Source organism: Cupressus sempervirens, chromosome 3, assembly GCF_028749045.1.
Source record: "Cupressus sempervirens isolate cs-2001-9-10 chromosome 3, ASM2874904v1, whole genome shotgun sequence".
Lineage (NCBI taxonomy): Eukaryota > Viridiplantae > Streptophyta > Pinopsida > Cupressales > Cupressaceae > Cupressus > Cupressus sempervirens.
Genome location: NC_143120.1, coordinates 990,218,774 through 990,232,747, shown reverse-complemented (window position 1 = coordinate 990,232,747; position 13,974 = coordinate 990,218,774). Strand labels below are relative to the sequence as shown.

Here is a 13,974-nt window from a genome sequence, read left to right as displayed (position 1 = left end):
TCATAAGGTGTCATATTCATACCTTATCTAATCTATACTATGTTCATAGTGTATACTGTTGTATTGACTGCTTCTCTCCAAAATGTCTTAGAAACATCAATCCCAAACAACATTTTTCTTGTTACCTCTACTACTAATTTGTTTATTATTTCTGCAATCCCATTATGTTCAAGTGTCCTAGGTGAAGACAACTATCTCTTGATTTCATTCTCTTTAGAAAACATGTTAAACTCTCTAGAGGTGAATTCTCCTCCTCTATCTGATCTCAAACATTTTATCTTAACACCAGATTCATTCTCAACTCTAGTCTTAAATATATTAAACTTCTCAAATGCTTCATACTTCTCTTTAAGAAATTCTACCTACATCATTCTAGTGAAATTAAAAAAAAAAAAATCATGAAATACCTTTCACCATAGAATCCTCTTGTTCTAGAGGGACCACTTAGATCTGTGTGGACAATCTCTAGCTTCTCAGTGGTCTTAAACTTCTTACTAGGAAATGATACCTTCTTCTACTTAGCCAAAATACATTCTTTGCAAACAACATTAGTAGGCTTTATTATCTTGGGCAAGTCTATAACTGCAAACGTGCTACTAACTTTCACAATATCATTACAGTTTATATGACAAAATATCCTATGCCATAACCAACTATTATCCACTTTTGCGACCCGATAGCTCTTATTTTCACTACTGAAACCTTGGAAATTTATTTTCAAAATACTTTGAAGTGTATTGTTTTGTGAAGGCTCATTCTTTATTTATCAGTTTTCAAGAAAATAACCCTAACTTGATCATTTTTGCCCTAGCCTAGTTTGAAATTCTCGCCCTAGTAGGATGGTTTGATATCCTAATAATTGTGTCTTTACCCTGTCATAAGATAATTTCCTTAAGTCCAATATCAATTTTAAATTCTACCCTAAGTTTTGTATTCAAGTGAGAGACTGCATATCATTTCCATATTTTCCATCAAATGATGTGATCTTATGATTGAGGTTTCAAGCATCTAGTCGTAGGCCTAAGTTTATCTTCTCCTGATGTTACGAATGTGAGCTAGCATAGGATCGTAAGGGTAAAGTTTCAAGTCTTCTGATCTTATGATACATCATGGTCATAGCATCACAATTTTTTGTTATGAAGGTTCCAATCTTACAATTATCCTTTTGTCGTATCATCTTAAGTGTCTCATGGGAAGTGTTGAAGTTAAGTTATACAATGTTACGATAGGTTGTTAATCATGGGATCGTAAAGGCAAAAATGGAGACTCTCAACCATGCAATAAGGTGTAGATCGTAAGATTGTGAAGGACATAAAGTGATGAGGGTATGTAGGGTTATGATCTTACAATAAAGGGAAGATTGTGTAAGCATATAAGCTTTTCAAGGAGACCTTTGAAGTTACCAAAGTTGGCAATCATAAGATCATAAAGAAGGAAATCTTAAGTCATCTAGTGATGCAAAGTGGGACCAGGTGCATGAGCATAATATTTTGAGACACGTGGTAGTTGATATCTTTCGATGTTACAAACTAGTGTAGGTTGCAAGATCATGAAGGCAAACCATGAGCTTTACAAAGCTATGAAGTAATGCAATTGTAAGATCATGAAGATAATTTAAGCTAAAACTTATGAGGCTAAGATAAAGCTAAAACATGAAATCTCAGAAGCACCGAGTGAACCTAAGAATTATGTGAAATCCTATATGGTAACATCAATTAGTGGCATTTGTAAGTCCTTTAAATTTGGCCACTCTTTTTAGTCCTAGATAGGGAGTAATAAGTTCTAGATGATCTTTTGGTGAAATCCTCTAGCAAAGTCACTTTAACAAAGTGTATGTAACCTTTAACAAGGTAGCCTCCTAATAGAGATCACTTTAGAAGAGTGAAATTTTTGGGTTGTCGATCCCAGGTGGTTTTTCTCTTAACAGGATTTCCATGTTAAAAATATTGGTATTACTTGTTTGAATGTTATTTGTGTTGCAAGTTGATTTACATGTTTTTACAGTTTACTACAACTCAGTAATAACTAAGATATCACTAGGTAATAAATGGAATATTACTAATAGATGGTAATGAAAGGAACAATTTGATAACAATTAGGAAATAAGTTGATGTATGAGTTAAGTTTTAAGTTGGATATGTCTACGGAGTGATTGGATGTATTGAATTTATTATTGTTAATGTTTGTGTTGCTTTGATGGTGATGAAAAGTTTGAAGGGACTATGAGATAACTGATTCACACCACCCCCCCCCCCCCCCCCCCACTCGTAACCCCCCCCTGCCACCCCCCCACCCAACCCCTCCTTTCTCATTTATCTAACAAATAGGGTAGTACTTTTAGCCAAGTACATTCATCTTGTGGGCTTAACTACCACTAATTCTTTTCCTTAACTGGCTTTCCTTGAGAACATATCTGATGTTATATGTTATGTGTTGTGGTTATTACATAACTATTTTTCATTTAGACCTATAATTGGTTTAATTGGTTGAAGTTATAATTGTTGGGATACAACTAATTCACCCATCCCCCCTCCCTCTTAGTTGTGATTGCCTTCTTTTGGGCCTAGCAATCTACCTATATCTAGATATCTATCCCACATCAAATTGTCAATATAGGAAATGTGGTCCTCAAAAGAAGATTCAAGACTATAAGAAGGAGAAACAAGATCTTGTACATTTTTCTATGAACAAACACCAAAGAGGAAAATGCTTTCTTTCACTTTTCTCACATCTTCGTTAACACAAAAGCAACCAAATTGAATGGGATCTCATGGGGGTCCTTTATTTAACAAGTCTATTGACTCCAAACCTTAAATAGACTTCAAAATTTAAAATTGTAAAGGTTACTTGATCGATTTCTTTGAGTTCTAACCAAATTTGGTGTTGATGTTATGATGTTATGAAAGCATGTTGGTAGGCATGCTCCTATTCCTCATCAAACCATCTTGGACCACAACCACTATGCCTTTGTGCAATATGGGTTGGTATAAAGCTGAAAGTTCTTTATGTTTTAATATTTTAACAATCCTTAAGCATAATCAAAGTGTCACATATAGGTGTAGAAACTAGGTTATCTTAGATTAGCTTGATTATGAGTGTTAGAGTTGCATGTGCACTAGTAACATTATGGCTTATTTTTCATCATTTACTTTCTTTTTATTAATTTCTTTATGTTCTCTGTCAAATTTATTATATGTTAAAAAATATTAGTTTTTTTCATATAGAAGCTGAAAAGAAAACTTATCAGTTTTTGACATTATATTTTGTCTTTCAAGTGTTGATATTTAAAACAAGGCTTATCAAAAGGATAATTTTTTAAGGTACATCTAGAGTGCATGCAAATTTTGTAGATAATATATATAATCTATAAAGAGAAAAATTTGTCATTGTAATAGTAGCAAATATTTATGAATTCTAAGATATGGCACTTAAGGATACAAGGCTTGATGGTAAATAGATTTGTCACTTGAAAAATATGTGGTATTTCCTAATGGAATGTGTGTGGCAAATCGATTTCTCCAATAGTCGGATTATCCCTTGGTATAAAACCTTCCTCTGCATTAAGAGGGGTAGCTCCCTCATAAGATATAAGTTTTGATTTTTCAACAAAAAAGTATTCATATTTTGAAAGATAGAAAGAAAGCTATCGATGATGAATGCACCAAACGATGTCAAAGCTTTCCTAGATTAACTTAAACTGCTAATAAGAAAAATCAAGAGCTATGATTGAAGGCTATCATTAGCACAATGTTGATTCATTAGTAGTTGAACATTCTCATAATACCATGAAAACACCAATTACAAAAATAATTAACACTTCAACAGTTCAAATTTGTAGAAAGAGAACTGAAAATGTGTTTCCTTTTATTTTCTTATACCAAGAACATAAGATAAAAAATTTATTACAAGGATAAGATGTGTAAACACTTTCCAAAAGTTGTCTTGCTACCAAAACTCCAACACAACTATTGTCTTATTCACCGAAGTCCCTTTTTACATGTGGTATTCATGAATTTATAAGCTATTCTAGCATAACCAACTTCTCAGGTTCATAACTACTCAAAAAGTAGAGTTTGGAAAGTTTTGAAGATAGTTTATAACCAATTCTAACTCTTTACAAATTCCAACTTTCTATGCTTAGCCATGACTAAGAAAAGGTTAAGGCTTGACTAACCCAAAATTAGTCCTAAAGTTGGCCATTTACAAAATATACAAATAAAACATTGAAGACAACTTTAGATATTCTTATTTCTAACTTCAAGTGCAAGCATTGGTATCTACAACATATGCTCTTTGATCTGGAGGCGTTGTGAGTAGCTGAGCCGAATTATGATCTAAATGTTTTGATTACTTGTGCCAAAGTCTTATTTTGATGATCACCAACCTCTGTATTTCAGCTTGCAAATATTAGGGCCTTTCATGATTTCATCCAACTCTAAGGCATAACCTGGTAATTTTTTAATGCAAGAATCCAAAGACACTGAGAGGGTGCTCAATCTTATCATAATGTCTGCATCTAAATATTGTTTATTACCAAGTTCAACACTAATCTTTAATTATATGCATTTCAAAATGGAAGATACATCTAGATCCTGAGTATGTTCACTGATAGGGATACCTTCTACAATTATTGGTACATTCCCTGAGGCCTTTATTTTCAACTTCTTGCAAGTTTTCAAGAGCTTCTCTTCTTTGTTTGATTGCTGATCCATGTTAGTGTGTTTCCCTTTGATGATTTCCAGCCATACATCAATTTGTCCTTCTTCCTCACTTGTGACTAATTTTAGAGATCTAACTATATCATTGTCCATCCCTTTGATTTCTATTTTATTACCATCAATTTCTCTCTAGAAATACATAACCTTTACTTCTAAAAATAAACTTAAGGCTCATTCCTTCATGTGCTTTATCCATGCATTCACCATCTTACCGTATGCTTGGAACACTCTTATGTTTTGAATAACACTTCCATCAAACATTTTTTTAGGATCCTCCATAATTTCTATAGAAGAACTAGATGTGGAAATGAATCACCTACCATCGATCGGATGCATGAAGAAAGGGCTTGGACTTGTTGTTTGAGATGATTTTTAGTTTTCTTATCTTTTTTTGACTGTTCAATCAAGACAGCAGTTGACTTCTAGAAATTATGCACCCTACCTTCAAGAGTGGTCCAACCTAAGTCCACTTGAGTCATGTTAAAATCATATTCATCTACTTCATCTATGCTCTTCTCAATGATAGGTTGTGTGATCTCAACAAATAGGTTTCCCAAGGTGGGGTTAACTACTAATCTAGAATCTACTCTATGTCTTCTTCACCTTCATACCTTTATGTATCGGATCAGCTACTGCATCTAGATTTGTTGTTTCTAATTGGATCACCATTTTCTTCTTTCTCTCTAAACTTTGTTGCAGCCAAGATGTTGAGATAGTGGAAGATGGCTCTATTATTGAAAGAACATTCAGAACCATATGCGAGAGCTCCTAGTTTTTTTTTTTTTTTCTATGATTGGCATCTCTTGAGCCCCTTGAACACTTTCAGGAGATGGTGAGAATGTAGGAGAAGTTATAGACTAAACCATTTCATCTACAAATGATGATGGTTAGGTATTCATCTCAAGAGCTTCATCTATCATCTGTTGAATTGGATTTAAGGTCTTCTCCTTCGGTTTGGACCTCTTCTTCCTAGTGACCATGCTGAGCTCACATGCTGAAACTAAATCAATTCCTCTATTAGGATCTTTGTCATAACCTCCACCTTGTGTGTCCTGGTGAACTAGATGTAATAGGTGGAGGTTGTGCCCTATCAGCTTAGTGGTTGTGCCCTCTTTGACTTTACTTTTTAACCAATTCTTTGTTTTTTGGATAACAAAGAAGGTTCTCTCCTTGATTTCTTTCAATTATAGTAGGGACCAATTAATGTAAGGTAATTCCAATAGTTGTATTCGTTCAAAGAAGAAAGGATCAATTAGATTTGATCCATCTTCTTGTATGCCTATCACATCCCACCCCATCTTGTAATTAATGATTTATTGAACTGTGAATCTCATCTAGTATCTTTTTCTCACCTCAAAGTCACTCTCACAATTTGCCCAATAGTCTTCCATTGTAGAGAAATGGAGATAGCCAGGTCCTAGTGCCAAAATATTTTTAATGTACCCATCGTCATCAAACAGGAAATGACTTTGAACAGATTAAAGAGTTATCTTGACAATAGATCTTTTGATATTTTGAGCATCTTAAGATGAGAGACAACTGTAAAGTCCTATATCAATTGGGAAAGGAATAGCCCCTTTATTCCTGCACTTTTTGTTCACCTGGCCAATTTTCCTACAAATTTTTGTAAATATCAATTTGTCATCCACAAAGCGAGGCAATATAAGAGGACATTCTTGAAAACCTCCAATCCAAATGTAGGTGAAACAAAGATACTATATGAAAAAGCTCTCGTAAGTGATGATGAGATTAGCTGCTTCAGGAGATATTCACAGTCCTATGTCCCCCTGTAGCTCCATGCATGTGAGCATAGAAAAAGCATCATTCAATCTGCAGAAATGTGTATTGCTTTGTTTTAGTTGCAACTGGGGCTAATAATAATAGATTTGTGTAGCCGCATTATATCCCCATATGGATTAAGACTAGGCCATGATTTAATACTAGAAATCACATACATAAGGTAAGAGGACATTTAGATTCCCTAATTTAGATTGATTATTAGAACCAGTTGGTTGTGAAGAGCGTCACTGATCATCTCTCCCCAATCAATAAATTAATTTTTGGTAGTTATAGTATTGATGCATAAACACAACCAATCCTAAAAATTCTCAGTCGTCTCATTCCCAACCACCTAGCTAAGAAGAACAATCTTATCTAAAATATCTTCATTTAAAAGTGTCATGAAAATAGTCCTTGGTAATTGTGATTGTCCTTTCCTCAGTTGATCCAACCAACTTCTTGCAGTAATATTCAAACACTTCTTTTTATTTTGATGGAAATACCGCTGAGCACCTTCTTTGGAGATCTATGTGATTCCTCCCTCACTGGTAATCTGAATGAAATGGAAATAGATATCGGATCAAGCCTTGCTATGGCATTACCTTCTGAAGTTTTGATGACTCTAGAGTTTCGATTACATGCTTTCATACATTCTAAAACCAATTCGATGCACTGAACTGCAAGTGGATGTCCTCCTCCATGGGCTAGCCCATTGTCTAATGTTCGTCGTGCTAAAGGTGATCTATCCTCTTTTCTCATTGTCTGCCTTGAATATGCAATATCAACGTGTCCCATTTTCGTGTCTGATATCTCAAGAAGTGTGCTTGTCAAAATTGCAGGAAGCTCCATGCCTTGGAACTTGTATTTCATTGTTTTGCCTATCTAACCTCTCATCCCATTCCAATGACTTTGAGTATAATGTTGTTTTAAAAACTCCAACAACTGTGCTTTGACTGTTTTCACAGATATCTTAAATTGCCAAATATTGTCCTTTTACTTAATTAGGACAAATCTTCAAAGTTATCCTTTCATAAGATCATTCTTATCCAATTTATTTGATTTAAATATCAAAACTTCTTCTTAATCTATCAACATTCGTAATAATCCAGTATGCTATCATTCCGGAGTTTTCACTATATCCACAACAAATCTGTCAAAAGCATGCCTTGTTACTGCCATGCTACTGAACAGGATATATTTGGACTCAGAGAATTGGTCAAACCAGTCTTTGGCTTCTATAGAATCCGATTGCACTTATTTTAATGAGCATCCGCACAGCTATATCATTAACGAATTGCAATTAGTACCACGTTCTCCAGATTTGGCCATCATTCTCATTCAGAGTTCCCTCAAACCGAATGTGTATAAAGGATCATGCCACAAAACCAAACCTCTGCCATCTTGCCATCAAACATATGCCTATTTTTGTAAACTCTCACAAAATGGAGAATAGTTTAGTTCTGCGAATCTTAACAGCATTCATGATGTAAGAAGACAGATATATTTAAACCAGAGAGTGTTATTCTGCATTAACTCATTTGCTAACATGACAGAAAGGAAGTGGATTTGGCAAACATCTCGATGCATTCCTCTCATCTTGGGCTCCGTCAAAACAAGTCTTATAAAGGCAACAAGCTGCCTTATATCACTCATTGCTTCGATATTGGGTGAAGCATTCAGTCAAACACTTGCAGCGTTGTCTCTGTTTCTGAATTTTCATGCATATCGATTAAGTCATTTTGACAAACACGTCACGTACATCTCCATCTTTAGTCCATAGCATGACTTTGATCAAGTGATTCATAATGCAGAATCTATAATGTTTGTTCATGAGCCATTCTGATAGGAAGTTTGAGCTCTTTTTTCTGTTTTTCTTTTGAACATTTTGTTTTCTGTGGCACTTGGTGTCTATATAATCTTAGTAGTTATTGGAAAGTTGGGGATTGGGCTCAAAAGTTAGGGTCCGTTTGGCGAATAGGAATACGTATTCTAAAAATTTTGAATTCCTTGTTTGGATGCACCAAAACGGAATTGGAATACGAAGTAAAATAGGAATACGTATTCCAATTTTGGCCCAAAAAAGGGGTTTTGCAATTCCACCCAAATAGGTGTTATTGGAATACGTATTCCTATTCCACTTTCTTTTATTTTAGAAAACATAAATTTTGGAGTCCGCAAATTCCCATCAAATATTGGCTGAACCAAACGGAGAACAAGAATACGTAGCCCCATTTTCTATTCCGAAATATGTATTCTAGAATATGTATTCCTATTCCGCTCGCCAAACGGGCCCTTAGGGATAGGATTACCGCACAACTTTGGAGTGGGATTCAAATCTCGACTCAAACTTATGAAAAGTTGAGATTTGGGGAGAGAGAGAGGGTATAGGTTTTGCTGCTAAGAAAGTTGATCGGTAATTCCAACTCGAACTCTCTAATCTTAACTTTTCCTACAAGATTATGGTTCAAAGATAGAAAGTACATAGTAGTAGTTCGAGGAGAGAGAGTAAGTATTGGTGACTTTGATTTTCTTTCTCGTTTAAATTAAAATTTCAAAATTTTGAACCTAATAAATCCCAAGACAACAATGCTAATGTTGATTTGACATAATGATTACTCTTTCCAAATTAAACCAATAAGCCTATAGTTTGCACTCATGTACTTAAAAGACCAATTCCTTAAATTTACATCATAAAAATAAAATTTAATACAACTATGATTTTAATTATTACACTATTTAATTGTACCAAACCATTTTCTAGATTTTAGGCCATCTAAACTATAATATTCTTAATCTAACCAATAAAAAGAGTTGTAGGAGAGTTTGAGTCCCTACTTTATCCAAGGGGTGACTTTGTTGAGATCATTGAGTCGTACAAATTGGATTTCAAACTCTAACTAAGCACATCAAATGGATTGAAAAAATAGAGTTACAATAGCTACTGTTTTTTTAATTTATTTTAAAGCAATCTAAATGATTTATCTAATAATTTTTTTATGTTTTAAGAATGTGAAGTATTTTTTTAAAACATTTTCTATTTCTTCTATGTTTTTAAAATCTTCTTCAAACAAAAATAATTTAAAATAAAAATAAAAATAAAATCGTTTAGGTGTGTAGAAGTAATTTAAAGTAAATATATATTTTTTAGATTATAAATAATTTATTACTAAATTTAAATTTTACAATTAAGTTTGTTATGAAAAATTTAAAAATTTATAATATACTCTATTTATAAATCTAAATCAATTTAGTCTTAAAAAAATATTGCAAGTAAAATATATATGTTTAAATGGTGAAGTTTATTATTAATATAATAATTATTTTCGAAATGTAATCAAATCCAGAATATGTATCTCTCTACTATGACTGATTGTAGAAATTTGTTCATGTTAATAATAATTGTTTGAAAAATATTTTAAGTAAAACATACAATGATAAATATTAAGTAATGTAATAAGCATTTAAATTAAAATATACATTTTAAATGGTAAAAATATTAATTATTTAATGATTGTTTTTTAATTAAATTTTATTTTGAAAAGCTTCAAAAATATTTTATCAAATAAAATATGATAAAAAAAAAATCAAATGCTTTAATTTTTTTTGAATCTCGATTATATCTACCAATGACATCAGCATAAAATAAGAATTTAAAAATTGTTGTAGAAAAATATATTTAAAAAAAAACTAATTTTATAGTTTAGAATCATATTCAAATATTGAAAAAATAATCAGGTCTTTGGTTGCCTTGCCTCTCTTTCAAACCACTTGAGATTGAAATTTATAACATCTGCTCCTAATGCTACTATAATTGTGTGACCAATGATGTTTTCAGTTGAAGTCTCAACTTCAGGGTAAAATCTATCTACTTGGTTGGGTGCTATAAGTGATGACGTGCCTTACACTTTGCATGGGAGGTATTTTTCTCATGAGCATTTTGGAGGTTTTGAATGTAAAGATAACAAGTGCCACATAGTGTCTTGTATTTGCTGTTAAGTTATAATAGTTTAATTAGATAATAGATTAATTAGATAGAGTAATACATTAGACCTAATAATTAATAATTATAAGACAATTAATTTATTGATTGGTAATGATAATGTATAATATACTTTAATTATAATTTTAATATTTTCATAATATTTGAGATCTGTTAAAAATTCTTATATTCAATTTATAATTTTTAAAATTAATCATTCTATTTTTATAAATTGTTAGCATTCAAAGTATTAATATTTTGAAAATGTATTAAAATATCTTTGATCTATTTCATACTTTCATATATTCTTACCGAAAATATGGCCTCATAATATGGGTATGCTTCTTGGAAATTTGCCCTATAAGACCCCAAAGGTATGAGCTAATAAAATTGCAGTAAAATAATTTTACAGATTTTAGAAATTAAAATTCTCTCATATATACATTAGAAAAATTAAAAACAGAACTTCGGAATAAAAATACTGAAATGTAATTGGTTGAAATAAATGAAATTAATCACAACTTAAGTAGAACTGATTGCAATAGTATATTGCCTACGGCAAATACAATAATATTTTCTGCCATGGACGAGTTTTGGGATTTTAATAAATAATAGAAAATTTTGTATAGACAATATATTCTTTTGATCAAGTTTTTTTTGTACTTTGTTGTTTTATGACTGTATGTCTTCAATTGATTATATGAATAGTGGCAAATCATCTTTGTCCCTACTTGAATGTTGCTAATTGAATGGTCAGTTTAAAGGTACAGTAATTGGTATTCTTATTGTTGTTCCCTTATTATATTCTAAGTTGTATTTATTATTCATAATCCAATTAAAATAATAATAGATGAAGGGTCTAATGAAAACATTAATTCCCCTAGACTAATGACCAGTCATCAACAACAATTACTATTGAATTAGTAAATCATATCTAAGTAAATATCTAAATAATAAAAATACAATTAATGACAAAAGCATTAAATACCAAAATAAAATGGATTCTTGGGTAGAAATTAGAAATTTATAAAACGTGAATTAATAAGATTGACAGATTTATCCCCACTTTTGTTTGGACACTGCTATCTTCCCCTCTAGAGTTGATCAATTATCATAGATTTTTCCGAAAATTTTAACATTTGATCTTCATGATTTGAATAGTTTGTACTAAAAAACAATCAAAAAATTGTAAAAAAGTCACTACATTTCGTGAATATGGGAAAAAAAAAGTTTGACTTTGTTTTGTCTTTAGTACATTTTGTGTGGAGATTAGCCTGTCCCCTTTTGTTTACGAGGAAAGTTCAAGGAGAAAAAAAAAGAAACAGAACTCACAGTTATTTCATGCACATTTTGTGGTCAAAATGCAAAATTTTAGTCAACATGTTCGATTCGAGATTTGTCGGAATAGAATAAGTTTGGAAAAACAGAAGGATTCTCCACCAAAATGATTATTAGTCATTTACCAAATCTGAAAAGAAGAAAAGCAGAACCCCGGCAGCATAAGAAGAGCAAGCCATTGTGGGAAAAAGGATACATATTTTATGACTGAAGCTTTCGTCACAGAACGGTTACTGACAAGTATATTCTACGTAATGACTTTGTTAAAACCAATACAGCCCAAAAACACTAAAAACTCATAAGAAAACTAACTACACTTTCCATATACAAACTGCAAATTAGGGAGTGGACTCTGTTGAAGAATGGAGGGGAAACAGGGGAAGCAACTCTGGTTGCCTCTTCACACTCATTGCTGATCCCTCAGAAGAAAACTTTGGTTCTTCCTCTTCCGAATGTGAGGATTGATTGCCAGATGTTGGAGTAGAATCATAATAATAGTAACTTGGTGGAGAATTGAATGGATCAGAAGGCCCAAGTGGAGTGATTGGGCTACAAATCAAGGCAGGAAGAGTCACAGATCGAATCCCATAACTATTACCTCCCACTCTTTCTCTATAACAATCATCATTCACACCCAAATTAAAATGATGATCATTCAAACCCAAATTGTGATGATCTTTCAAACCCAAATCAACATGATGATCAATCAGGCCCAAATTATTCTTCAATTTCTTTCGGAATTTCCTTCTGTCCTGAAGCTTAAAGGCTGGTTTTTGAATACCAACTTGAAACCCACTCTTCTCCAATGGAGAACAATCCCAAACTGATCTGAATCCATCTTTCTTTGAGCTTCTTGCATGTCTGGTTACAGGGAACTTTTTCACTCCAGAATCCTCTGCTGCACCAGTGAGTTTCTGAACAAGATCCTTGAAACAATGGCTCTCAATCTGAACAAAAGTGTCTGAATGCACAATCTGATTCATCACTTTTGGGCACTCGGAATTAGCAGATCCCCGTTGTTTTGCCATTGCTTCAGAACCAGCCATACTTTTGTTTTTCCTTGATTGAATCACTGGATGGACTGAAACTCAATTTAAGTAAAATCTGGATTGCACCTGAGAATTCCTAAGACACTTTTTGAGCATTGCATGCTGAAGATGCAACAAACGCGACGAGAAGATCAATAGTTATGAGAGGAGAATTCAAAGTCAGGATTTCGCGTGGTCGATTGATATGGTCAACCTTGTGGGTCCAAAAAAATACTGTTTGAAACATTGAATTCTCTGTAAGAAGGGAATTTGTCTATAAAAATTAGAGTTTTTTTTGGTAAAAACAATGTGGACTTTGACATTGAAACTTGTTGTTCAGTGCCACAGACAAGATCTTTGGATCAAGGGCAGCTGATATTGATTGAAAAAGTTGTTTGGGTTATTGAGAATTTCATGGAGTTTCAAAGTCCGCAGTTTGACTTCAAAAAATACTCGAGAGTAATCTATATTCACTAGTAATGGTCAATATTTGAACAAAATAAAAAAAATTGATGTTACTTTTGTGAATAAAAATGATATTTTGTGAACTTAATAACTTAAGATTAGGTTTTCAATTTGATGGTTGCAATGAGCATTTTCGCACTCTCCTATTGTATGGATTGACATGTTTAAGATAGATTTTGACTTATCAATACAAAGTTGATTGAAATAAGTTGTGTGGAATACAAATTAGTACACGTACAATAAATAAATTGGTACGAAAAGGTGGAACATAATTTTGCAGTCTGATTTTTGATATATTAATGAGATATAAGGATCTAATTTTGTGATCGCAAGTTTTGGAGTTTCATAATATAGGAGATATTCATGCCTGAGTACCGAATTTCATAGTTTTGGTAAGGAGTATAACACAAATGAGAGTATTTCATCGATTACACTTGAATTTTGGTAAAAAGGAATTGTTTTGGTTATTGATTGTGTTTAAGCCAACTATGGAGAGTTTATCTTTTATTTAGCATATCATGAAATTATAGGGTAGGAAAATGGAAGCAATCCAACCCATACATTAATAAAATAGGAAGACCAAGTTCCACCCGTTGATTAGGTTTGATTTATACAAGAGGAAGTATCCATGTAAAGCCCTAATGCAAAAGGATGAATAACTCGGGTT

At 32.6% G+C, this 13,974-nt stretch overlaps 1 protein-coding gene across 1 annotated transcript; it reads right to left on the bottom strand.

Moving 5' to 3' along the window:
- Positions 1–11,890: 11,890 nt before the first annotated feature.
- LOC149570082 (uncharacterized) lies at positions 11,891–12,946 on the bottom strand. The gene has a single exon (XM_089817862.1). It carries the CDS (start codon positions 12,858–12,860, stop codon positions 12,153–12,155), a length of 708 nt encoding a protein of 235 aa, XP_089673988.1. The 5' UTR covers positions 12,861–12,946; the 3' UTR covers positions 11,891–12,152.
- Positions 12,947–13,974: the final 1,028 nt, after the last annotated feature.

Bases quoted from the DNA above. Each gene is read 5' to 3' on its own strand.
- LOC149570082 (XM_089817862.1), bottom strand. From the start codon at position 12,860: ATGGCTGGTTCTGAAGCAATGGCAAAACAACGGGGATCTGCTAATTCC.